The sequence below is a fragment of the Phyllostomus discolor genome, chromosome 10, assembly GCF_004126475.2.
Source record: "Phyllostomus discolor isolate MPI-MPIP mPhyDis1 chromosome 10, mPhyDis1.pri.v3, whole genome shotgun sequence".
Lineage (NCBI taxonomy): Eukaryota > Metazoa > Chordata > Mammalia > Chiroptera > Phyllostomidae > Phyllostomus > Phyllostomus discolor.
Window position 1 is genome coordinate 90403989 of NC_040912.2, and position 26440 is coordinate 90430428.

Sequence of the window (26440 nt, forward strand, 5' to 3'; positions counted from 1 at the left end):
GGCTGCTGGTCCTGCGGGAAGCGCCCACTTTTGCTGTGGGACCATCTTTCCAGCCCATTCCAGACCACTCCCCCTTCCTGTCTCCCTCCTGACTTCCCACAGTCCTCCGGCACCGAGGCGCCCAGAGCTTCTCCACTGCCGCGGGCTCCTTCACTGTTTCAAGTGCCTCCATCCTGTCTCTCTTCCCGATTCTATAATTGGTGGGATCCGCACCCCTTTCGCCACCCCACAGCGGGGATGAGCACATAAAGGAGGACTCAAGAAAACCTGTCAACTGACACTAGGCACGTCATGTCCCTCGGCCACCTTCTTAAACCCTCCCCTTCAAAACCAAACAAAAACGGCAAACAGGAAACGCTCGTCTTTTAAAAATTACTCTATTATTATCAAATAGAACCACAGTATCCAAAAGGTAATTATAAAGTTCTATACCCAACTAAGTGGCCCTGCACCGCCCCTCCGCGTGGCCGGCCAAATCACGCCCCCCGTGCTGATTGGTTTCATCCGTTTTATTGTCAAGGAAATTAACAGCCCGAAGGGGTTCCCCAGGGCAACGCTCTCCCCCCTGGGGCCCCGGGTAAACAAGGCAGCAAGCGACCTGGTCTCAGGACCCCTGTGTCCTTGGAAGGAGGGACAAAAGGAGGGGGGGCTCACAGCAAAGGGGCTGGGGGGGCGCCCCGCCGGCTGGGCTCGGGCGTCGAGGCTGCCAGGCCGGGCGGCAGCAGGGCGCGCTCACTCGCCCGTGTGGGTCCGCAGGTGGTACTTAAGCGACTGCTTGTAACGGAAGCACTTGGCGCAGTGCGTGCAGGGGTAGGGCCGCTCGCCGGTGTGCGCGCGCTGGTGCTCCAGCAGGTGGTGCTTCTGCGTGAAGCGCTTGCCGCACTCGGCGCAGTGGTAGGGCCGCTCGCCCGTGTGGATGCGCCGGTGCTCCAGCAGGTGATGCTTGCGGATGAAGCTTTTGCCGCACTCGGGGCAGGCGTGCGGGCGCTCGCGCGAGTGCACCCGGCAGTGGTTGGTGAGCTTGGACTTCTCGCTGAAGCTCTTCTCGCACTCGGGGCACTTGAAAGGCCGCTCGCCCGTGTGAGTCCGCTGGTGGCGCAGCAGGTGCGACGGGCGGCTGAAGCTCTTGCCGCACAGGCTACAGATGAAGGAGACCTCGTGCTTGCCGGCGTGCACGCGCTGGTGGATGACCAGGCTGATGTGCAGGCGGAAGCTCTTCTTGCACTCGGGGCACGTGTAGGGCCGCTCGCCCGTGTGCGTGATCTGATGCTTGGTCAGACTTGACTTGTGGCTGAAGCTGCTGTCGCACTCGGGGCACTTGTAGGGCTTGGGGCCGCCGCCGCTGCCCGAGCTGGGAGACTTGGGGCGCGGCTTGAGCACGTGCTTGGAGGTGAAGCTTGGCCCGCGCTCCGGTGACCCATAGCCTCCGCGGACGCGGTGGATGCGCTGGTGCAGCGTGAGCTGCTGCTTGTGCCGGAAGCTGATCTCGCACTCGGCACACTCGTAGGGCCCCTCCTTGATGTGGTTGCGCTGGTGGATGATGAGGTTGATCTTCAGCCGGAAGCTCTTGCCGCACTCCATGCAGGTGAAGGGCCGCTCCCCGCGCCGGTTCCGCTGCTGCTGGCTCGAAGAGCCCCGGTTGTCGCTCATGTGCCGGTCGCCGTGGGGGACGGGCGCCAGCCTCTTCACCGCTGGGTTTCCCAGCTGCAGGGGCGGGGGACTTTCCTCGCCCTCCGGGGACAGCTCCCCGGGCAGCGGGGTCTGATACATACTGGCCTCGTACCTCCCCGACAGCTCCCCGAGGTCCTGCAAGTGCTGCGGCAGCTCGTCCTCCTCCTCCTCTTCCTCCTCCTCCTCCTGTTCCTCAGTCTTGATCACGATCCCCTCTGCTCCAGGGACCGGCAAGGACAGAAGAAACAGCAAGAAGTCAGCTGTTGCCTAGGGCTGATTACCAGAGCTCCATCCTCACCCACAATCACTGCAGGCTGTCCCCCGAATTCCTTCCTCTGGGAAAAGCCTTCTTTCCACCCCTCTGCCGCCCACGGCCCCCACCCCCACGGGGTTGCTATGTAACGACACGCCCACTTGGTTCAGGAATGAGCCCAGACCCTCTGCTGGAACGTGCCGCAGAGGACACAGGGAAGACGGGTCCCTGTGATGGGCAGCTGGCACTGCAGGTGAACCTGTGGCTACCCGAGCCCACAAATACCAGTTCTTCACCTCACTAAAGGCCTTGTGTTTCTTCCCCCTGTATCCCAAGGGTCTTGACTCGTCAGGTTGCCAACCTTCCCTCCCCACGGTCTCCTCTACCTGAACTCAGCTCAGCCCCACTGGGCTACATCTCTTGTGGACTCGACTGGGCCTTTCTCCTCAGGGGCCTTTACTCACCCTCCTCTCCACGTCTCGAAGTCGTGCCGGTCCACGAACACCGGCTCCAATCGTCTCTACGCCCTAAACCTTCCCTGACCATCCCTGCTGCAGCCCTCGGCGCCTCCTGAGCCCACAGCCTGGGCTGGTGCCCCTCCCCAGGCCCGAGAACTCGGCCTTCCCACGCAGCACCTCACCTGCACGGGGGCTGCCACTCTGCAGCTGGGGGGCCTCCTAGGCCTTTCCCACAAGCCCTGGGGCAGGGGCCACCGACACCCCCACATGTGGATACCCTCCCTCCACGCCCTCTAGGACCTAAATCAGGCTGTGTGTTCTGTGGCCCAGGAGGACCTGACATCCCAGCAAAAAGGAGTGGCCTCCCACGCACGCCTGCTTGAGTTTCCTCAAGCGCCTTGTACTTACTGGTACGCCCTAAACACTGTTAATGGGGGCCTCTATTTTTAGTCTCACTGACCGACTTTGTGGGATACGAGGAAGTTGCTCATTCTTCTGGGTTCTGGGCCCACCTCTGAGCCGGGAGACTCAGCGACAGCGTGCATTTGTGGAATTCTTACTCGCAAACAAAGGAGACCTTTCTCAACGCGCCTCACACCTGTTCTCTCTCCCACAGCCACAGCATCTTACTGCAGGCTACGGCAAGCAAGGATTATCCCCACTTTGCAGCCCTGGCTGGCGTAGCTCAGTGGATTGAGTGCGGGCTGTGAACCAAAGTGTCACAGGTTTGATTCCCAGCCAGGGTACATGCCTGGGTTGCAGGCCATAACCCCCAGCAATGGCACATTGATGTTTCTCTCTATCTCCCTCACTTCCCTCTCTAAAAATAAATAAATAAAATCTTAAAAAAAAGAATTATCCCTACTTTGCAGACAGGGAGCACCTGAGCCTGCGGATGTCGGCAATGTTTCAAGGTCAAGTAAAAGTCACAGACCTTTGCAGAGCTGGCCATTTGGGGAACACTAGCCTCTCGCCTCACCTGACAGGCCTGAAGCTGGCAGTGCCTGGGACATGGCCCAGGTCCTGTAAGCTTGCCAGTGATGGCTGGGCCATGGCACTGCCTGCCAGTCCGGTAAAAGGCAGTGTTAACGTCAGAACAGAGGTGAGCCGATGCCCAGCTCAGGCCCCTGCCCCTCACGCTGTGCTGCCTCAGTACTGCCAGGGCTCTGGGCAGGAAGTGACCCAGGGCCCCAGGAACACAATGCTTAAAAGACAGGGAAGGAGAGAGCAGCTTCCGACGTTGGTAACTAGTTGCCCTGGTGTTTTTCCAGGGCTGTTTATGAGAGAAATAGGGGGAAGTGTGGGCCTTAGAAGATTCACACTCTCTTTGGACACCACCAGAGTTGTTTTTTCTTAATGAAACTGGAACGGAACATCTGGCCCTAAAGTTCAGGGCTCAAAATCCCAAAAGGACTCCTTAGTCATCTTCTGAGGTTCTCAATGGGGGCTGTTCAGAGGACCATCTGGAATTTCTACTATGAAGCTCCGATTTAGCATCTACTCACAATTTGCCTTGTGTCTTGCACTATTCTTTGGTGAAAGATAAAGTGGTATATTTTAAAAGACTTCTGCAATATCATGCAGTTATTTAAAAATAAGGAGCCAGATCCACATCTTTGGACAAAGAAGCGTGTCCGTACTTCATTAAGTGCAAAAAGGCAAATTGCGGAAGAATCATCTATAGATACTATGCTTAAAAAAAATCAACATAATGCTTTTAAAAACCTAGCTAAAATGGATGTGCACGTAGTGCTAAATATAAGTAATATGTAAATTGATGTCATGGTTAGTGACTTTTCACGCAGTCAAACAAAACATCCAAACAAAAACCAAAACCCAAGTGAGTGCTATCAAATTTCCAAGGAACACACTTAATTCTCATGTTATACCTTATTTTCAGAATATGAAAAGAACACAAACTTCCCAGCTCCTTCGGTAAGTCTAGTACAATCTTGTTTCCTACACTGGATGAGACTGATTCAAGGAAAGCTCAGGTTCATTTCATTTATGAATAACGTTGTAAAGCTCCTTTATAAAAGAGTAGCTAACTAGGTCTAACAGTGTGTTTAAGACAGACACCACACCCTGACCGGTGTGGCTCAGGTGGTTGGAGTGTCATCCCCTACATGAAAATGCTGCAGGTTCAATTCCCAGTCAGGGCATATACCTAGGTTGCAAGTTCAATCCCCAGTTGGGGCATGTATGGGAGGCAACCAATCAACAGTTTCTCTCCCACATCGATAAAAGTATTTTTTTTTTAATGAAGAAAAGGAAAAAAAAAAAGGACAGCAAGATGATGAGGCAGGGCTTTTCTCAGGAGAGCATGCTGGTTCAGCATCAGAGAGCGACCACAAAAGGCGTCCTGGGCCGGGCCGTGCGGGCCCGTGTCCCCACCGTTCTCCGCATACTCACGAGCGTGCAGAATGGTGACCCTGGGATTTTACGACTAAACCAAGGTGATGCCTCGGTTCTACCAGGAAAAGGGCAGCCCGTCCTGTTAACAAACTCGCTCTCCAAGGGCTGCAACCTGCAAGTCAGGCGAGGCGTCTACTGTGACGTAAGAACAGTCACGGCCCCGTGGGGACAGGGAAGCTCTAGCTCTGTCACTGTCACTGTCGACGACCTTCTTCCTGCCTGCGGTGCTGACCTGGCAGGTTGGCCGCACCACCCCCTTCCCTCGCCCGGAGACGGGTGCCCACGAGCCACGCACCAGAGGCTGTGCTTGGGGCTCTGTGCCACCCGCTGGCCCGCTGCTGGCCCCGCCCCGACTGACCTGCGCAGTTTCTCTGCTGCACCAGCATCTGCTTGAGCTCGCTGAACTCGCCGGAGCCTTCCGTGGACTCCTCCAGCGTGTTCTCCGGCTCCTGCATGTCCAGGTCGGGCTGCTCCCCGCACGGGTCCCCCAGCTCCGAGTCCGGGAAGCCGTGCTCTTCCACCTGGCCCATCAGGGGCTCCGGCGTCTCCAGGCTCTCCGAGCCCTCGTCGTTGGTCTGCACCTCGATCTTAATCACGATGCCGTCGTGGGCTGAGGAGGACAGAAGAAGCCAGGACACGTTCATTCCCTGGATGGTACATTTCAAACACGCGTAGTTCAGAGATCCCACACAAACAGCACAGAGTTGGTGCCACCTTGTCTATAGGTATATAGGCTAATTTCAAACTTAATCTCAAATTCGTGACCCACACAGCCGCCACTCCGTAAATGGGGTTCCGCACACTACTGCAGTACTGTTTTCCCTTTAAAGGGGACAGTTTTTTTCTTTTTCAAAGATTTTAGAGAGAGGAGAAGGGAGGGAGAAAGAGAGGGAGAGAAACATCAGTGTGTGGTTGCCTCTCACACGCCCGCCCTACTGGGGACCTGGCCTGCTACCCAGTCGTGTGCCCTGACTGGGAACTGAACCGGCGACTCTTTGGTCCTCGGGCGAGCACTCAGTACACTGAGCCACGCCAGCCAGGGCTTGTTTTCTCTTTAATTTGCTTTCCCTTTCCCCTCCCTTTCCCTCTCTGTTCCCTGGCTCACTACAGCATCTCGTGGAGATCCCTGCACTCCGGCTCCGTGGGGCTAACACGTTCCGTTTCCCAGCTGCACGCGCACCCTGTGAGGAGGGCGCTGGGATGGGTCCGACGGGTCCCCTCCTGCAGAACACCCACTTTTCCTTCCCGGTGTCTTGCCACCGTGGACAAAGCTGCAACAAACATCTGTTTATTTATACCTCTAACTACGCAACCGAGGTTTTATTTCTACACGGGTTCCCGGAGTGGCTCTGCAAAGTCAAAAGCCACTTGTGTGGCTTTTTGAATTCCGAGGAACGCCCGCAGCCTGCTTTTCAACAGGGCCGTGACAAATCCACGTTTCCACCAGCCCGGCCAGAGAGCAGCCTCGTCCTCTCGTCCCTGCCGGCGGCAGACACGATGCTCCTCCAACGCGCCTCACTCGGACGGGTGGGGAGTGCGAGCTCACGACCCTGTCATTGCACTTCCTGGACGGGGGTTGTCTGCATACCACTTATTTCTCGGTCTTGCAGATTTGAGTCCACGTCCGCTGTGTCCTGTTCAATGTGTAAGAGTCCTTGGATTTCTGTGTTAAAGATAACCCACTTTCTCTTATCGACATTTCAAGTACTTCCCACGTCCATCATTTGTCTGCTGACTGTTACCTCCTGCCACACAAATTCCTCGTGTTTTCATATTGTCAAGTGTGTCCCTTTCTCTCTATGGCCCCTGGGTCTTCTGTCTTAGTTAAGACGGTCTCCCCTGCCCTAGATGGGTCATTTGGTCTCCTAGGTTTTATTGGAAGGTTTTTTGTTTTTTTGTTTTGTTTTTTAAGATTTTATTTATTTATTTTTAGGGAGGGAAGGGGGGGGGAGAGAGAGAGAGAGAGAGAGAGAGAGAGAGAGAGAGAGAGAGAGGGAGGGGGGAACATCAATGTGCGGTTGCTGGGGATTATGGCCTGCAACCCAGAAATGTACCCTGGCTGGGAATCGAACCTGGGGACACTTTGGTTCCCAGCCCTCGCTCAATCCACTGAGCTACGCCAGCCAGGGCTTATTGGAAGGTTTTTATTGTTCAGTTATGCATACTTGGGCCTTAATGACACCTGGAATTTCTTTTCTCCCCCATGGGTTGAACTGTGCCAACATAAACCCCCTTCTGGGCTGCAGATCACTTTGTCAGTTAAGGAAACTGGAAGCGATCACGCTTCAACACACCCGTGCCCCCGCCGGACGCTTCCTCGGCAGACACGCACCGAGCTCGCACCGTGTGCAACGCGGCATTCCGAGGGCTCGGGAGAGGCCGGCGGGCACGGCAGAGCTCTCTGCCTCACACGTCTACGGAACGCACTGAACCTAATGGACAAATTCTACAGTGTGTCCGACGGTGGTGAGTGATGCAGGACAAAGCAGCCAGAAAGCCAGTGGACAAAGCCCACAGGCCCCCCTTCACGTAGCCCCCTCCCCAACAACCGTGTTCTCCTGCCGTTCCCGAGTCAAGCGGACCAACCAACCACAGGGCTGAGAAAGCACACCAACCAGACCCGCTGGTAACTACCGCAGGCAGTCCTTGAACTCCTCTCCAGGTCGGACAACTCAGCCCCTCTGCGAGTGGGCACCGTGCAAAGCAGCTCTCACATTCCCAGGCTGCAGTCCCCTCCCCCAGCCTGAAACGCAGGTGCTGCATGCCTTCCCTCCGGACCGAGCCTCCAGAGGTCTCTGCTCCCCGTGCAAGTCGTCTGCATCCGAGTCTGTGTCCTGCACCTGCCTCTTGCATCCCCTCCCCCGCTCTAGCTCAAGGCCCCCATCCTGACCCCACCTGCTCCCCTGATCTCAGGAAAAGCAGTGCCTCCCCTCTCCCCGAATTCCAACCTAAATACCTTGGCATTGCGCTTCCCACACTGTGTCCCTTCCTTCTCTGTCTCCCATGCTCATCCCTGCACTGAAGCCGCCACCACCACCACCACCACGACTCCAGCATCGGAAGGATCTTCCCAACAAACTCCTTAAAATACTTCGCTGCTTGCCTCCTTCCTAAAACATGTTTTTAAAACTATGTACCCTCTGTACCTTTTGAGTAAACATATAAAATGCTTCCATAACTGCAAAAGATGTGATTTCCAGAGTACTGTAAATATTGGTGTTTTTTTTTTTTTTTTTTTTTTTTTTTTTTTTTTTAAGATTTTATTTATTTATTTATTTATTTATTTTAGAGAGGGAAGGGAGGGAGATAGAGAGAGAGAGACAGAGAATCTTCAATGTGTGGTTGCTGGGGATTATGGCCTGCAACCCAGGCATGTACCCTGGCTGGGAATCGAACCTGGGACACTGTGGTTCCCAGCCCGAGCTCAATCCACTGAGCTATGCCAGCCAGGAATATTGGTGTTTTAAAATAAACGCTTCCATCGCCCTTGAAGGTGCCCAATGGAATCTAAGGACCCCGGCAATTTAGAACCCACCATTCTTCGCTTAAGAAATACACAAACAAGTTCTCCTTTGACAGTTGAAATTTTCCTATCATTTCCTTCCACCTTGAACTTCTATTTCCATTCCTACTTTGCCCACCAAATTCCATCCTAATAGAATGTATTTTCGTGCTGAAGAGCCTCTTACCAACCAACTCACCCACCACTCTGCCACAAGCTGTGTGTGCACAGTGAAAGATTCATTTTAGTTTCATTTCTAACAACCAGAGGACTCCAAGTGTCCGTTCCCCAACCCCCCAGCTTAAGTCACCCTTAGTTAGTGCTACTGTAGATCAACAAACGATTATTCAAGATAGAAAACAAAGAAACAACAACAAAAAACTTGTTGGAAATGTATCTCTTACAAGGATGGATAGGGATTCCCCCCCCCCCCCCCCGCCAACTGGTTCGCTTTATCTGAGAATGAACATTCTCGCTGTGTAAATGAGACAGAGTTCGAGACCCAATCTATTCCTAGTTTTCACTTTCACAAATTAAAGCAGTGGGTCCACTCAGCTGCACAGGCGCGTGGAGGGGCTGCCGGGAGCTTTGTTGGGGAGCCGTCGCCCTGTTCTGGGAGCTTCTGAGTTATAATGCCACGAAAGGCACAGGGGGAACCTCTCAGAAATTGTTTTTCATGACTTATTAGCTGACAACTTAATTAGTTCCTCTTTCCATTCCGCTGAAGGCGAAGTATCACAAATGCTCTAACCTGCCAGAGGACTCAGCCTCCAGGCCCCCGAGCCGTGTGGCCCTGCACTGGAGGCTGCGGCTCCGTGACCCGGCGGGCTTCTCAGGCTTCAGAGAAACCCGCTGCGATAAGATCAAGATGGGTGGAGGCGCCTGTTCTTTTTTTTTATTTTGTAATCGTGGGGGAGGCCGGAGATGGGGACCAGCATTTCAGGGGGCGCACGTGCTGTGCACTCTCGCCGAGGGGTTGTATGATGCACCAAGGCCTGGAAAACGGACCTTCCACGCCACCCGATGTGTCTCTTTGGGACCCTGGACCGTCAGTAGCCTGGCTGCCCCAGCCTGACCGGCACTGCCTTCCGATACCTGCCCCTCCTTCCAGAGCCCACTCCCCCAAACCCCGCACAGTGGACCCAGCTGCACTCCTCCCCGAACCCCAAGTTCTTTTCTGTTCCTCTGACATTTGATTCATTTTCTCTAGAAACACGCATTTACACATTCTCCCCCCCCCCAGTCTGTCAGACGGTGGGGAAGCTGGCTGTCTCCCCCAGAAAGGTCTCCCACCCAACAGCTTTTGAGAGAGTCCCGATAACCAACGTGCATTTATTTGTAGGTAGCCGTTTGTTCTCCCGTTTCAAAAACGGAAGGAAGACCCGTACATTGTGGGGACGTAATTTACGACCAAAGGCAGTTTTCCAAAAGTTCTGAAGAAATGGTGTCGAGACAACCCGCTTCCTGAGTCGAAGGAAAAAAAAAAAATCTGCCTTCCCCTGTCTCACATCAACACAAATTACTGATGAATCAAAAACTCAAACACAAGTAATAAAATCATAGTAGGGTCAGACAAAAATACAGCCTTTTCTTTCTTTTCCTTTTTCAGCTCTGAGCTCAGGAACAGGCTGTCCCGGGTCCTCCGGGGACTTCAGATGCCACTCCCCACCGCCCCCACCCAGGGAGGCTGTCCGCTGGGTCGTCCAAACACAGCCCAAGTCCCCTGCCCGTGTCAGCCAGTGACCTCTGCCATCAAGTTTTTACAAATAATTTTAAAAAATTTTAAAAAGATTTTACTTATTTATTTTTAGAGAGGGAAGGGAGGGAGATAGAGAGAGAGAGAGAAACATCCATGTGCAGGTTGCTGGGGGCCGTGGCCTGCAACCCAGGCATGTGCCCTGACTGGGAATCGAACCTGCGACACTTTGGTTCACAGCCCGCGCTCAATCCACTGAGCTACGCCAGCCAGGGCTGCAAATGATTTTCGTAGCTCTGCCTCAATGCTGTTTGGCCCTAGGAAACTTACTTCGTTTGTGATTGCTTTTTAACCCCTGCCGGCCGTGTCTCTTCCTGAGAACATCTGTGAGACGGGAAAGCCTGTCCTGTGACCTGTTTGCCGGTTTGTTACATGTCCGTGAACACGGACCCTGATCATCCGTGAGGCTGACGTGAGGTTCTATTTGTAGACAGTTAAACATGTCATGATTCACAGTTTGCAATTTTCTCTTTATTTTCTGGAACAACAACAAAAAATAGCTTGTTCCAAATACTTTTACGGAATTCTGGGAAGCTCACGGGTCCAAGAGCCGTGCTCCTAAGGTGCAAGCTGAACACAATGCGCCGAGTGAGGGCTCCTGCACTCGCCGTGGGGCCCGGACCCTGGTGAGTCTGAACACGTGGGGACTTAAAATCGATACATCTGAACACAGACAAATGCCGTACAGCCGTGCCTCGCACACACACCACCCCACGGGAAAGCACAAGCTCGGAAGCGTGTTCACACGCATAAAACACAGAAGAGCGAACATCCTTAATACTTGAGACGCTTTTACAAATCAATAATAAAAAGATGAATAGTTCCAAAGAACAATAGGCAGAAGGCAATTCATGAAATAAGACACGCCAGCGATCAATAAGGGCATAAAAATATCCTCAACTTCACTGTTACAGAAGTCAGATAAAAAGATCAAAATATTGTCCTTTCTACCCATCGCTCTGGCCAATAAAAAGATAAATACCACCTCCTCTTGCCAGGGGTGGTGGGGAGACGGGCAGCTTCTTGCACAGGCGAAGGCGTACAAATCGGAACAACGGCTATGAAGGGCATCTGCTAATTGTCTATTAACGTTTTAGACGGTAATACCCTTCAACTCAGAAAACCCACTTCCAAGTAAGCCTCAGACAAGCGCGCGACATATTTACGGAGGTCCTTTAACGAAGCACGGGAACTGCAAACGCTCCACATACACACTGATGGGAGCTGATTTCAGTAAATTATAAAACCAGGGCACAGAACACCGTAGTCTGCTATTAAAAAATCAATTTATGTGTTCTGACACGTAAAGAGGCCAAAGATATATTATTAAATCAAACGAGCTGCCAAACAATATACCTCTGTGCTGTTTGGCTTTTTTTCTTTTTTTTTTTTTTACAGTGAGTATGTACTGACGTATCCCTTTTAACGTTAAGGCCGTGTGTGTGTGTGTCTGTGTGCGTGTAAGGAATAAACTGTGGACTCTTGTGGGAGAATGATGTGGAGCTTCCGCTCTCCGAATTTGTTCTTCTTGGGGAAACTCCACTTTGTTGCGGAGTAAGAAGCGGTGTGGCAAGCCCTGGCTGGCATAGCTCAGTGGATTGAGCTCGGGCTGCAAACCAAAGTGTCGCAGGTTCGATTCCCAGCCAGGGTACATGCTTGAGTTGAAGGCCACAGTCCCCAGCAATGGCACATTGATGTCTCTCTCTCTAAAAATAAATAAATAAAATCTTAAAAAAAAAAAAAAAAAAAGAAGCGGTGTGGCCACATGCACTTTCTCCACCAGCAAGAAGCAGAGGTGTGATGGCCTGACCCCTGGCTCTCCAACCTTCTCATGGCTGCACTTCCTGGTAGATGTTTTTGATTTTTGAGTATTAACTTTTAAAATCCTTTTTAACAGTTATACATGCACGTAGGCCAGAGGGTTGAATGGTTCTTCAAAACCTGCTTCTAGAAAGCCATCCTCCCCCCACAAGCCCTTACCACGGGGCCCCCAGAGGCAATCACTTTTCAATTCTTCTAATGGACTGTTTGTCACGTATCTTCGTAACTCCAAGTAACGTACTTCTGTGGCTACTCTTTGAATTTTCAACTTTAAGTGGAATCTATTGGCTTCCAAGAGCTGCCGGTGAGGACCCCCTCTCCCCCCGTCCATCCGTCCGCATTTCTTCCAAATCCCTGGTCCTTCCAGTTCAGTCTGCCCTTCTGATTGGGTCAGTCATCAGGCGTTCGAATTATTAGATTTCGTACGTGTTATTTTAAACTGAAGCACGTACTACGCTATAAGCACGGTTCTATGCCTATAAACCTTTTTTGCTTTCCCCTGGAGCTCGTAATTTTTTCTTTTGCTTGGCTTACTCTTAATTCTCACAGCCTCTTCCCCAACCCTGCTCTGTACATAACTCTCCTTTCAAAATGTGGAAGCATACTGGGTATTTCTGAACTTCATCTACTTGAAGCGAAGATTTCTGGAACCTTCTGATGTGCTCCAGTCTGACCTCCAGGTTATCTCCAGGTGCACAGCTGTCTTTCTGGGCTTCGACCCCAGCAGGGTTCCCTTCACCTCCCTCCCACTGGCCTCCTAATGTCTCTTTCTGGGTTTACCCCCACTTTGAGAATGGGGGGCACAGGAGACGTGAACACTCCGAAGTGTCTCAGTTTCACTCATATTTAATTAGAATAATCTGCTACATATTCGCCTTCGAGAATGGTCGGACGATATTTTCCTATTTTTACATTTTAAGCATATTAAAGGCATTGCTTTACTATCTCGTAGCTTCTAATATCGCTTGTAAGTCTAGAGCCATTCTAATTCTTGCTCCCTCGTGTGAACCCGTTTTTTTTTTCTCTCTCTCCAGAAGCTTGCAAAGTCTCCTTTGGCGGCAGTGGCTCTGAAGTTTCTGGCTGCGGGAGCTAAGGTGTGGCTCTATGTCCGTCCATCGTTCTGGGCGGTGGGTGGGTGCTTCCAGTCTGGAGAGCTATGCCTTTTGGTGCTGAGGATTTTCCTCTCTGCAACATTTATTTTCAATTTTTACTTATTTATTTATCTTTATGTAGTTTTTTTTTTTTAAATTCCAGACAGAAAGAGAGAGAAAGGGAGAGAGAGAAACACAGGTGTGAGAGAGGACTGGTGGCCTCCCGTACGCATCCCAACTGGGACCGAACCCGCAACCCAGGCGTGTGCCCCGACTGGGGATTGAAGCCGAAACCCTTCTGTTCAGGGGATGATGCTCCGACTGACTGAGCCACAGCAGCCAGGGCTGCTTTTACTTTTTTTGTTGTTTTTTTTTTTTTGTTTAATGTGTGGTTGCCTCTCACGTGGCCCGCAACCCAGGCACGTGCCCTGACTGGGAATCGAACCTGCGATGCTTTGGTTGCTACTTTACTTTACTTTGATTATTTTTACCTTTCCAGTTACAGCGGACATACACTGTTATGTTAGTTTCAGGTATAGCTGGAAGTTTTTCTTGAATCTTTTTGTGGCTAATTTCCTCCTTCCTGGGTTTTCTGTTCTTTTTTCCCTCCACAGTCCCATTTTCCAGCCATTGAATTTCCATCCTCTAATTTTCTTGTTCTTTCCCTGTTTTCTTTATTTGCCTTTTTTTGCTTTACTTTTATGAAATGTATGCTTAATGCTATCGTCGAATGCTGCTACTGAGCTTTTAATTTGTATTATCCCATTTTTAATTTCGAAGTGTTCCTCCCTCTTCTCTTTTTTTTCTTTAATAAGCATCACACTTTGCGTCACGGATGCACTCACTCTCGTCTCTCTGAGGATTGCACGTCGTGCCTGCGTGTCTTCAAACTCTCCTGCTTTCCTCTCTGCTTGATCTCTGTTTTCCTCGAAATTTGTTTTTTTTTGCCTTTCCCCCTTTGGTCTCTGTACGCAAGAAACTTTTCCCGAATGCCTTGCGGTCCTCGGCTGTCCATTTTTATTATGGCGGAGCACTCAGAAGAGAAGTGCAACTTCGGTGCGTCCCCGGGGAGCCTGCCCACGGCGCCCTCCCAGGGGGAGGAGGACTCCTGCGGGTCCTTTCGCTGGGATATCCCTCGGCTGGTCCCGGAGATCTCCCGAGAAGACTCTCCCGATACCCTGCCCTGGGGGTTTTAATCCTGGACCTCAGCGTCACTTTGGCAGCCAAGTCGGGGACGTGTGCTGGAGATCTTGACATTCGTCTGTCAACTGCCGCTGTCCCCTTGTTTCCAAGTGTGGTACCCCACCCTTGACTGTGCCTGGTGCCCAGTCCCGACACCATCGTGTGCACCTCAAGGCTCCTGAGACTAAGCCTTGGTCCTCTTCCAGGGCTGGGAGAGGCGGAGGCCAGCACTGGGGGAGGTGCTGGAGGGGGGAGTGCCTTTGAAGGCCTCTTAGGAATCCTGTTTTCACCTCACCTTCACGCCCATTCCCAAAGGCACCCAGAGTCTCTTGCATGGCCAAGTCCTGAGTGCGGGTGGGGTGGGGGTGGGGGTGGGGGGGAGTGCAAGTCAGGCCTCCCCTCTGTGCCCCCAGCACGGGTTTCGGAGGCAGCTTTCTCATGAGTCACCGTCCAGCTGTTTGCCTTCAGGCTTCCCAGACCCGGCGGCTGCCGTCTCCTGGTCTTTCTCTCCACAGTCTCTTAGCTCTCTTTCCTCTCGTTGAGGAAGCGCTTGGGGGAGAACAGAGTCGACACACATTCCATCTGCCGTCATTCGGGCAGACTCATTCTTCATGCACCCTTTCTTAAAAAAAAATTTGTGCTTTTCCCGAATAAAAAGTAATGCCCACTTCAGAAAATCCTGCAATGCCCTGGGAAATGATTTTAGTATGTTTGCATCCAGTTTTCTCTCTTTTGCTTACCTCCTGGACTTCATGTTGTACCGACATTTTCCAAGTCTGTATCATTAACTTCCTTTCCTGTCAACATCTCCCACAGGCTTTAGCAACCCCCACCTCAAGCAAACAACTACGGAGATTCTCAGTTTTCTGGGCCTTTCCCCCGTGGTGCCACGCCACCGGGTCTGGCCTCGGGCTGGCTCTGCTGCCGGCCTTGTACGTGTGAGGGAGACACATGGACGGGTTACTCCGGGCACGTTCAGGCCCCTGGTCACTGCGGATTCTCAGAACAACCCTGCTACCCAGAGCCCAGGGCCTCTGGGGTCCCAGAGAGGTGCGAGTTCAAAGCCAGCCGGGGCTCAGTGGTTCCCGTGTCGTCTCTTGCCACCCCTCCCAGCCCGGGCTCCAGGCGGCTGGAGATGGTCGGTGGGACACACGGCACGTCCCAGTCACACAAGGCAGCCTCTGTGAGGCCGGCACCTCCCAGGGAGGCTCCGGTGTGGACAGGCGTACGCCAGGAAAAACCAGCCCCGGGCACGGCGGGTTGGGGTTGTTTATGTCTCGACTCCAGCCCCAGTCTGTGGGAGGCCCACGTGTGATGAGGGTGTGACCAGTGGACAGAGGACGGGGACCAATCCTCTCCTTCCTGCCCTTTCAAACAGACGCTGGAGAAGCAGCAGCTGGGCCACACCACCACACTGGCATAGAGGGCCGGACAGCAGGACTGTAACCACAGGTCGCCCCTCCCTCACTCGCGTTCTTCGTCGTGCCAGGCTCCGGCCTCAGTCCTTCTGCTCCGAGTCGCTCCACAGGCCCCTTGTTTTTGGGGGTGACCACTCGTACCTTTCAGGTACAGGCTTCCCTTCGAACCACAGGACCCCCCTGCCGTGTGCCACACTCCACCCCGACCCCCATTCCCTTCTCCGTGTAAACCCGTCTTTTCCGGCCAGCCCGATGACGTTAGGATCCACCCCTCCCTCTGAGCTAAGTCCCCAGGCGGAGCCCCAGAGGGGCGTGAGGCTGACTTCTCCGACACCTGCCGGCACTTCCTTTTCCGCAGGGTTCCGTCTCCTCCACCAGTCGCCTCTGCTCTCGGTCCGTGGGGCCGACGTCACTCTGTATGTCTCGTCCTCAGAGCCAGTCCACAGGCGGTCCCAGAGTCTACCACCTTTCCTCACAACGAGACCTGACGCTGGACCCAAGGACATGAGCCTCCACCATCACCAAGGACATCTGGCTGCAAAGGACGAGGGTCTGCTTCCGCTGAAGACCCCGAAGGCAAGCCACCCTGAGTCCAAAGGGGATTCCAAACTAGGGGCTCCCCAGACGAGCCACACGTCCCGCGAGCAGCACAGGGCAAGTGTGCGGGCTACTGAGCGGCCGGTGTGGAAGGGACAACCCATGGCCTGCACAACCCATGCAGGATGACCCCAGCTGGTGTCCCCCGGGCCACTGCTACCTGCCAGTCACTGCGCCGGGCCCAGACATTAGCACCAGCCCTATGAGGAGCAGATGAGGAAACGAGGCCTCCGAAAAGGCGAGGAAGTGAAGTCACCCTGCTGGCAAGCAGCCGGGCGGGGCTCAAACACGGGCAGCCAGACACCGGCCGGAGCGCGAGTCGCATGGCCAGTCCCACTGGGCACCTCTCTACTGGCCTCCATGTAACGCCGCGTCTAGATACTGTTCTGCACCCAGGAGGACGTTTCCGGTCAAGGTCACGTCCACCCTACCCGGCTGTCTGGCTGTGGGACCCAGACAGGGCCCCTCTCTGGGGGCTCCACCAGGCGCAGGCACCCTGACAAAGACCACCTTTCTGTCCGTTCTCGTTTTGTTTCCTGTAGAGCGAGGTGACACTTGATCATGCCAAAACTCCCTGAGACAAGGGACACAACAGCAGGCCTGTGTATCGGCCTGGTGAGCAGGGAGGGCCCAGCGCCTCGGGCCGACCGCCTTCCCGCACGCAGCTGGCTGACGCATCCGTCCAGGGTCTGCTCTGCGTGGTCCCGTGGACGGACCTAGGAGACGGCGCTCCGAGCTGCCCGCAGCCACTCACCGGCACTGGGGTCTGCGGGCGGCTCGCCCTCCTCTGAGTCTTCCTGCTCCTGCATGGTCGGCCTCTCCCCGCGCTCCATCTGCGACATCAGGTCCGGTTTGGAGATTGCATAGTCTGAGCAGAAGGGAAGGAAGAAGATGCATCATGGAGTGAGGTCGCAGTGGATGCTGCAAAGGCATCACCTGCGGGGGGCGCCACACCAGGAGCGGCGGGCAACGTCGGAGAAGCTACGAGTCAAGTTTCCAGCCCTTTCCTTGGGGTCCCCTGGGTGTGTGCGTGTGCACACGCATGTAAGTGTTAACCATATACTGGGTCCTCCCATGGTGGGACCGGCGGTGGGGTGCCACCTGCCACCAATGGCAGGGTCCCCTTGTCACCTACCTCTCCTGTTGCTCAGGTTTTTCATGACAAATGCACAAAAGGTTTAAAATGTTATAAAGCATAAGACTAATCCTGATAAAAATCTAAAGGCTGTAGCACAAAATACTGATCAATTTCCTTATATTAAAAAACTTTAGCCCTGGCCAGTGTGGCTCAGTGGGTTGGGCGTTGTCCCGCAAACCAAAAGGTCACCGGTTCGATTCCCGGTCAGGGCACATGCCTGGGTTGCAGGCCAGGTTCCCCAATAGGGGTGTGTTTCTCTCGATGTTTCTCTCCCTCTCTTCCTCCCTTCCCTTCTCTCTAAAAATAAATTAAAATAAAACCCTTTAAAAAAGTTTAAAGTTCTTTGGAAATAAAGTTAAAAGATGAAGAAAATTGGAGGAAATATTCACACACACACACATTTGTCACATGTAAGGCAAAGGGCTGATATCCATAATTCTACATGTAAAATCTCTATAATTAATAAAAAAAATAAAAAAGCAAAGATAAGAATAGGCAATTCATAGAAGAAATGCAAATGGCTAGAAAACACATGAAAAGATAAATAAGTTCACTAATCATCCAAGAAATAGATTAAAATAATAAGGTGCCATTTTTCACCCATCAGAAAAAAACAAATATTTAAAACAGAACATCAGGGTGTGCAGAAAGGCACTGTTGCACAATGCTGCATAAACATACGCGGCCTCCGGAGGGCGCCACCACAGTGGCCGTGGTATTACTATAAATGTGCACCATCTTCACTTCCATGAGTAGAGATTCCCCTTCTGGGAATCCGTACCACTGAAATACTCACGGAAGTGCACGGACGCACACACGTGTTTATGGCAACACTGACAGGGAGAGGACAGAATCCAGTGACTGCTTGTTACACGCCAGCGGTCCGTCTTCCCGAGCAGGCCTACTGCGTGCTCACACGGAAAGCTGCCAGTGACCCACCGTGAGGTGAGATGAGCGAACACTCCCGCTGGTGCAAACCACAAACTGCATGTGCACCAAACTGCGTGTGGTGTGTATATTTACATGTGCACAAAAAAAGGGGAGAGACCATGTGGGTCAGTGGGCTCAGGGTGGTTACCTCTGGGGAGTGGCACTGGCGGGAAGGGGGTGGCTCTTTATTAGAGAAATCTTAATGGCTGAATTTTCACAGTTATGTACATACATACTTTAAAAAGAAAAGAAGAACACTAACTGGTGTGGCTCAGTGGATTGAACCTAGGCTTGCGAAGCAAGGGCTCATGGGTTCAATTCCCAGTCAGGGCACATGCCTGGGTTGTGGGCCAGGTCCCCAGTAGGGGCATGTAAGAGGTGACCACACATCAATGTTTCTCTCCTTCTTTCTCCCTCCCTTCACCTCTCCGTAAAAATAAATAGAATCTTAAAAAACAAAAACAAAAACAAAAACCAATTGAAAAGAAAAAAGTTACCCTAAGAATAGATTTGTATGTATAAAACTAACAATTCTAACAAGAACCAAGAGTTGTACACAGCAATACTTCATATTTTTTAAACTTTTTGGTGTGCCCAAAGAGTTCCCCTGAGAAAGGGATACATATGAAATTATAGTTTTTCCAGGTTTTCATCCTCAAGTACTCTTATTGAACAAAGACAACAATAATCCATAGACATTGGGGTACGAGAGATCTCAGTGAAACTGTGACTTTCTGGTGGGGACCTGGGACCTCCCCGGGTCACAGCTTCCTCTCTTCACAAGGGGGACAGAAATGCAGGGGACGTGAGCCCTCAAGAAAGGACAGCGCCCACGGACAAAGCCAAGGGGGGGAAGCACGGAGGGTGGGAGGTGGGGGTGGGTGGGGCAGGGAGAAGTGGGGGTGGGAAAATGGAGATAACTCTATTTGAACAACAATTCTTAAAAATTGCAACAGCATGCCATTCGGGAGAAAACACAACCCACAGCATTCTAAAATCCTTGCGTTGTTTGAAAAAATAATAAAACCATTTTGTTAAACTATAAAATAAAAAAGGAAAAAAAACAGGAGCACCCGCCACTGCCCTAGCTCCCTCATGGGGAGGCTCGAGGGTTCAATGACATGGTTCTCATAAAGCACCTCACACTTGCTTAGAAATACTTTGCTGGACAAACTAATATAAAAACGTACAGGAGTCCAGTGGGGAAAATACCAGAAAGGCGAGAGACCCCTGCTCTCTGAGTCTGCCTTCGCCCCTTGCTCCAGTGGCTTCTCCGTGGGGTCCCGAGCCGGGCTGCACTGGTGAACGGAAGTGGATGGAGTGCTCGCCAGCTGTTCCGTCCCCTTGGCCCTCGGTAGTACTGGTGCTCAGCACTGTCCAACGGGTCCCCATGACCCTCGGGCGGGGACAAGCAGGGCAGCCCCTGCGAGGGAAGCCCTCTCCTTACCCATGGAGACCAGGGACTCATAGTTGCCCCTCATCACGTTCTTGTACAGCTCCTTCTGCCACTCAGACAGGTTCCCCCACTCCTGCTCCGAGAAGTGGACCGCCACGTCATCGAAGGTGACAGGGACCTGAAACCACACGGACAAGCTCAGCGGGGACCACCTGCAGGGCTGCCACAGGCTCTCGGCTGCCAAATCCCAAGGAAACAAGTGACCCCCACCCCAGGGCTGAGTTCATATATCTCTTCTTAGGACCTGAGGGGGAGAAAGGCCCCAGGGCACAGCCCTGAGGTGTCACCAAGGGGTCCAGCCAGGCTTGGGCCACGCAGAATAAGGACCTCGCCTTGTCCGGCCCTTTCCCCCTCCACCAGGACAACCCTTCCCTGCGGTAAAGCACGGTGTGCAGACCAGCAGCAAAAGCCCGACCAGGGAGCGTGCTAAAAACACAGGCTGGGGGGCCTCACCCGAGACCCATGAATCAGACTCCGCCCTTGGTGAGCTCCCCGTGCAACACCCGACCACAACCCAACTGGACGGGTGCCGGCCCCGGGACACAGTCCGAGTTCTCTCCCAGAGGCCGGGGCCGGGGGCAGCGGCATGGAGGAACGTTAAGAAATTTGGTCCACGTTCAAGTGCTTGTCGAGTCTTTTGGAAAATCATGTGGAAACCTAATGTTCTCTCGGTTTTTTTTTTTTTAGGATCCCTTTCGAGAGCACATGTTTACTGGCATTGACATGATTTACAAGCCAACCGATAAAAACGCCGAGCCCCGCCGAGCCACATACTATTCCCTCGAGGTCTCCGCCTCCCGGTGGCGGGCGGCTGGGTCGCACCCGTGGAGACCGGTGGGAGAGCCTCACCACGTCCGTCTCCCCGCCTTCCCCCTGCCTTCTCGTCCTCACGGACCTCACGGACCTCTCGGACCGGACGCCCGCCAAGCCGACACTCCCTGATCTCTGGGCCCCTCCTCCGATCCATCCACCTCCGCTTTTATCAACAGGAGAAAGAATTTGACTGTAACGTGCCCTGGTCTTAGTGCAGTGATGCTGACCCCTGGGTGTCCTTGTGTGCGTGTTTATTTCTTCCCTTCTCAACCATCACATTTCCCCTTCTCCTGCATTCAACTGAACTCCTAAAACGCGTCCTAATTCAGGTCGCTCCTTGGGAGCCCCAGGGGGGGACAGGGTTACCTTGGGGACTTCTCCATTGCTGCCCGGGGGCAGCCGCAGGATCCAGAAGTTTCTGTTTTTCAGCAGGTTCTCCATGTTCTCCAGCCGCCTCTGCAGCAGCCCGTACTCCTGCAGCAGCGTGCCCAGCACGACCCACTTGCTCTCCAGGTGGTTCGCAAACTCCACGGCCGTCTTCTCGCAGTCGGCGATCTTCTTCTCGTTCGTCCCCGTCCGCCCCTCCAGCGTCAGCAGCCGCATGGCCTGGGCCTCCAGCTTCCTCTCCACGGCCTGGACGGCAGCCCACACGGCCAGGCGGGTGATCTCGGCCGTCGGGAGGGGCGTGTCCTTCTGGGCTGCGGAAGAGACGTGGAAGGGGGTCTCCTTCTGGGAAACGGGGCTCTGGAGCAGGGGGTCCATGTCGGCCTCGGGGACCGTGGGGGACAGGGTGAGGGGGTCTTTCTCGGGAACTTCGGGGGAGTGGAGTGGGGCTTCTTGGTGGCGGGCGGAGTGAGAGAGCAGTGGCATGTCTCGCTCAGCAGCAGCTGGGGCCGGATACGGGGTCTCTTCCTGGGAAGCCAGGGGGCCCTGGAGCGGCATCTCCGGCTCAGAGGCGGCAGAGTACAGGAGTGAGGGTCCCTTCTGGAGGGCGGGCGGCATCCGGCCGGAGGTCTCTTGCTTGGGAGTGAGGGGCCGAGAGCCTTGTCGGGGGACCGAGGGGGACAAAGAAGGGATTTCTTTGGGGGGAAGAACACAGGACTGGAACAGAGCTTCCCGGGGGGGTCCGGCGGGGGCCTGCCTGCGGGCTCTCTTCGGGCAGGACGCTGGGGAATGGCAGAGGCGACGAGCGCTGGGCCTCCATGTCGAGCTGCTGGACCTGTGGTCAGAGAAAGGGCGGCAGTCAAGGTCTCCACAGGTCTCCAAGGCTGGCAAAACGAATGCCAAAGACAAGCACTCACATTATAAGGGCATTGGTGGCCGTATTTTGTGGATAGGAATCTTTTCTCCAAAGCCTAGCGCGCAGACATCAATTGTGAACCCATTAACACAACAAACAGAAGAGGGTTTATGCCAGCGTCTGGCCTTTGGGAAGCCAACCCCTTTTTCAGGGGCACCATCTGAGGAGTCGGGGCGTCGGAGAGGAGAAAGGGCGCCGGCCTTGAAGTCCAACGCTTGGCTCTCGGGCCCGCCCCCACCTGCCGCAGCCTGTGCTGTCTGGGCCCATCCTCTGACCTCTCTGTCCTGTGTCCCTAACGTGGGGATGGTAACCCGACACTCCCGCTACCTCAGGGAGGTGTCTGAGGCCCCGACAGAATAACGCTCTGGAAAACAGGAGCAGAATTTCATCAGCGCCAGGCACTGCGGCTGCCCGACCCCAGACTCCGGGCGAGGGGGGAGGGGATCGCAGGTGGGGGCTGCTGCTGTCCACTGGCCTAGCTCCCAGGTAAGTCCTCCAGCCCCAGGGCTCCTACTCAGATTCCCAGGCGGTCCCAGTGGCCGTGTTCCTCCTCCCACTTTATCCAGGAGGGAAGGGGTGACCTCGAGTGTCCCCAACCCCGATCAAAGCGGAATTGTTGACGTATCGATCAAATTCCTGAGTTTTATGCTGTGGGTTGGCCCGGACACGTGTTGTATGGGCCCGGCCCCTCCTGCAGAGGCTGAATGGCCTTCTGGGCCTTCCCAGCTGGCCTCTGCTCTGAGCAGGCGGGGAGGAGTCACAGCCAGCCGGCAGGTGCAGCGGCTGCGGTGGTCTGGCGTCCTCCCTTCCACGTGTGAGGTGGGGGATGAGCACAGGAGGCCTGGAAGGGCTGGGGGCGGAGCTGACGTTCCGTGCCTCGTGTCAGGATTGGAGGGGGCCAGAACCCATGCAAACACTGATGCTTTGGGGGGGCTTCCATGAGCCTCCCTGCCCCTGTTCCCCACCTTGACACACCCGCGTCGAGAGACTTCTTTTGTCATCGGGGATGCGAAGCCAACGGCTACGTGGTGAGCTCTGCGTTTCCCTCTCCAGACAACCAAAAACTCCAGTGGAACGCAACACGATTCCTCCCACTGTGACGCCTGCCTGCTTCCTCACCAGCTTCCTTCAGAGGACCCACAGCATGCCAACGACCACACCAGAGGTCTTTCAAGTAACCGAAATCCGCCTTTTCTTTGTGTGAGAATTAACATATCCCTTGTGTCCGGTCTGATACATAGTACGTGCTCAGTCAACGGGGGCTGCTGGATGAATGACCAGCATAAACTGTTGCCTCACGAGAAAAAAACTATTAGGGCAACCGAAGACGTCTGTTTCTTCGGTCTTTTACCAAAGATCGTCTAACCCTATTTACAGGTCCCTCACCTTCTTTCTTTTCTTCGTTCGCTGATTCGCTTACGGGTCTCTCGACTAAGACGCCGTTACGTTTGTAAGCCAAGGATTAAAGATTGAAGACTCGACTCGGGCAGGAGAGCGTGGAGGTAGTATGACAGACACAACGGCGGCTCCGGAGCTAACCAGAGGTGCCCGCTACATGAGTCAGAGATGGCTGAGCAGTGTTCCGCGTGCCAGGAACTGTGTCAAGCATTTTAGAGGGTTATCTCACTTAATCTTCCCGAACCCCCGTGAAGTAAGGGCTACCAGAATGGTCATCCGCACCTACCTACGCAGGGGAGGCTACGTAACTGCCCAAGGTCACAACAGTGGTCAGGCCCCTGGGCCCAGGTTTCTGCTGACGCTGCAGGTTACCACCCCCCCTGCCCCCCGCCACCCCCCCCATCCGTGAACTGAGGCAGCTGGTTGGCGCTCTGAACCCTTCTTCCCTCCAACATTCAGAGGCTCGGAGATTAAACAAAGATCTGTGGGAGGTTCTATCGTGGGGGAGGTGGAAGGCCCTGCCCCGCAAAGACATTTCCATTTAACGCTGGGGTCAGGGCTCCCTTTGAAAACCTAGTGAAAGCTATAGATTCTCCCCTCCCCCCCAAAATGCACGTGGGCGAGTACCCACAATTCTACAAACACTGCCGAGAGGTCCACAGACCCCTAAACCCGAAGGTTCGAGGACAGCTAAGCCACCTCTCAACTCTTCCCAGGTGAGCACAAGACTGGGCTGCCCTCAGCAAGGGGAACCTCCGACTCAGGTAAGGGGACACAGCAGGCACAGGGCAGCCCCATCCTCGGAGGAGATTAGGGTATTTGCCTACCCCTAGTAGGAAGAAGGGAAAATCCCCCAGGGCCGAGTTAGCCTCCCTGAGTAATTCAGGGGTTTAACCGAGACAATGCAAACAGGCTCCAGTACAGTAAATAGAGCCAGAACAGTAAGACATCTTCACCAACGGGTCTAATCGGAGCTCGGAGGAAAAGACCATTTCTTTGCTTTCTATTATTAGACCGTCTCTCTCCATTTCCGGCTGCGGAGGGCTACGGAGGGTCGAGGGGCCACAGGAGCAAGCCCCCTCCCCTGCCCCCAAAGAGAAGCCCCTCGCTATCATTTCATAATGGCTTTATGGTACCCTACGCAGACAGAAGTGGCCCCAGAGCAGGAGGTAAATATTATATTTAAGATTAATAAGCTGTCTTCTCCAACTGTTGGGGAGGGAGGAATAGAATTCTTCTGAACTGCATTTTATAGGGTTTAACTGTCCCTCCCTATCTTGTGTCTCCAAAGCGGATGGGGTCTTCAGGATCCAGGCCATATTAGCAGAAAAATACATAGCCACACATATCTGATGTATAAAGAGAGCTAAGCCATTTTTTTTGTATGACCCAGTGGGGTTCACCCGGAATTATGTAGGGCCCTGCAGACCTATGCCTGGAGGTAGACATTTAAAAACCTTCATTTTACTTTATTTCTCTAAGAGACGATTATTATTATTATTATTATTATTGAACTGAGAGGCTCTTTAGAAAGCCGTACGTCCTGACCCCTTCCTGTGCACAACAGGAAACTGAGGCTCGGAGGCACTGACTCCCACGCAGCAATCCTCCCAGAACGGCTGCTGCGTCTCCGAGAGCAGGTCTATGGGGATCTTCGGACAGATTTTTAAGAACGGCCCACAGAAGAGGCACATCAGCCCCCAAACCCCTGGGAGCTCCCTCCCCAGACCCCATCCGTCTAGACACCCAAAGTTCGTTCGGGAACCCTCCACACGCAGAGGCTGGAGGCCCAGACGCCGAGTCCGAGGGTCACCAGCTCCCCACGGTGGCGACGCTCGGCAGGACGCCGCGGGGCCTCCCACCCGGCCGTCGCCCCTCCCCCACCCCCGACGGGCCGCATCCACCGCGCACCGGGCCCAGGCCTGTAACTCCGGGGAGGCCGCCGCCGGAGCCGCCCCCACCCCGTCCAGGCCCGCAGCCCTGGAGGCAGGCTTTTCTGGGGACGCGGGCACCGGGCCACGGATGACTCGCTACGTGACCTTGGGGCGGGCAGGGCAGGTCGCCGCCAGGTGTCTGTGCCTCAGTGTCTCCGCTCTGCGAAATGGGGAGAGCCGCGTCAGCGCCGCGCTCCGGCCGCGAGAGGCTCCGCGGGGCCGAGCTCTGCGGAAAACGTGCGGCGGCAACCCCGACGGACGCAACGCCGGCTCCGCAGGGAGCGAGGCGCGCCGCCCCGGCGCCCACCGCCGGCCCGCGTGCGCGCCAGGCCAGGCGCGTCCCCGCAGCCTCGCCCGGACGGCGGCCGGCTCCTCGGCCCCGCTCCCGTCCCGCAGCCCCCCCTCCCGTTCGGGGGCGCGCGAGCCCTCCAACCCCCCCACCGCCAACGTCGCGGCGTCTCTGGCCCTTACCGAGACCCCAGGCCGGGCCGCCGAGCCCGGGACGCGCAGGCCGTCCCCGGGGCCCCGAGTCCGCGCGTCCGTGCGCGCGCGGGCCGCCCTCACCGCCTCGGCCATGGCCCTGCGCTGTCCGGCCGGGCCCGGAGCCGCCGCCGCCGCCGCCGCGCGGCCCCACGCAGGCCGGCCCCGGCCTCTCCGCAGGCGCCGCCCGCCCGCCCGGCCTGCCTCCCCCGCCCGGGCTCGCGCGGCCGTCGGGCCCGGCCTGCTCGGGGCGTGCGGAGCGGGCTGGGACGGAGCGGCCGAGACCGGCGGCGGCGTCGGAGCGGGGCGCGCGGCGGTGCGGGCGGCCGGGCGGGCTGCGCTCCGGCCGCGAACTGGGCCCCGGCCCTCAGCAGCGGCCCCCGGCCCGCGCGCGGCCCCTCTGCGGCCGCGGCGGCGACCCCGGCTCCGGCCCCGGCCCCGGCTGCGAGCTGCGCTGCCGTCCCGGCGCCTCTTCAGCAGGGGAGCTGCACCGCAGCTGCCATGTTGATACAAACTGCATCCTGGGAGGCATGTCCCTCTCAGGCCGTTTAAAGAGAAACACTCCGAGGCTCGTCGGAGGCTGCAGGAACCCAGACAGCTCCATCTACAGCCGGTAGGAGCGAACAGTGTCGAGCGAGCAGCCTGGCGGCGACGGACACGCCCTGAGCCCCGGGCCAGCCCGTCGTGCAGCCCCGGCCGAACCTCCCGGGCCTTCCCCCCCTCGGGCCCCCCGGGCCTCTCACCTGGGGTCCTCGCCTGCCCGGCACCCTAGGGCGAGACCGGGAGGCGGGAGCGCAGAGGAGAAATAAGAGCGCGCAGCCCGGGCG

General features: G+C 55.0%; 1 protein-coding gene across 1 annotated transcript; it reads right to left on the reverse strand.

The window, feature by feature from the left end:
* Window positions 1–361: 361 nt before the first annotated feature.
* Window positions 362–21720, reverse strand: ZNF777 (zinc finger protein 777). Its single transcript, XM_028525599.2, is given in 6 exon segments — window positions 362–1886; window positions 5156–5407; window positions 16919–17032; window positions 19680–19806; window positions 20868–21647; window positions 21649–21720. Coding segments are annotated over 6 exon segments (2484 nt in total). The 5' UTR covers window positions 21706–21720; the 3' UTR covers window positions 362–732.
* Window positions 21721–26440: the final 4720 nt, after the last annotated feature.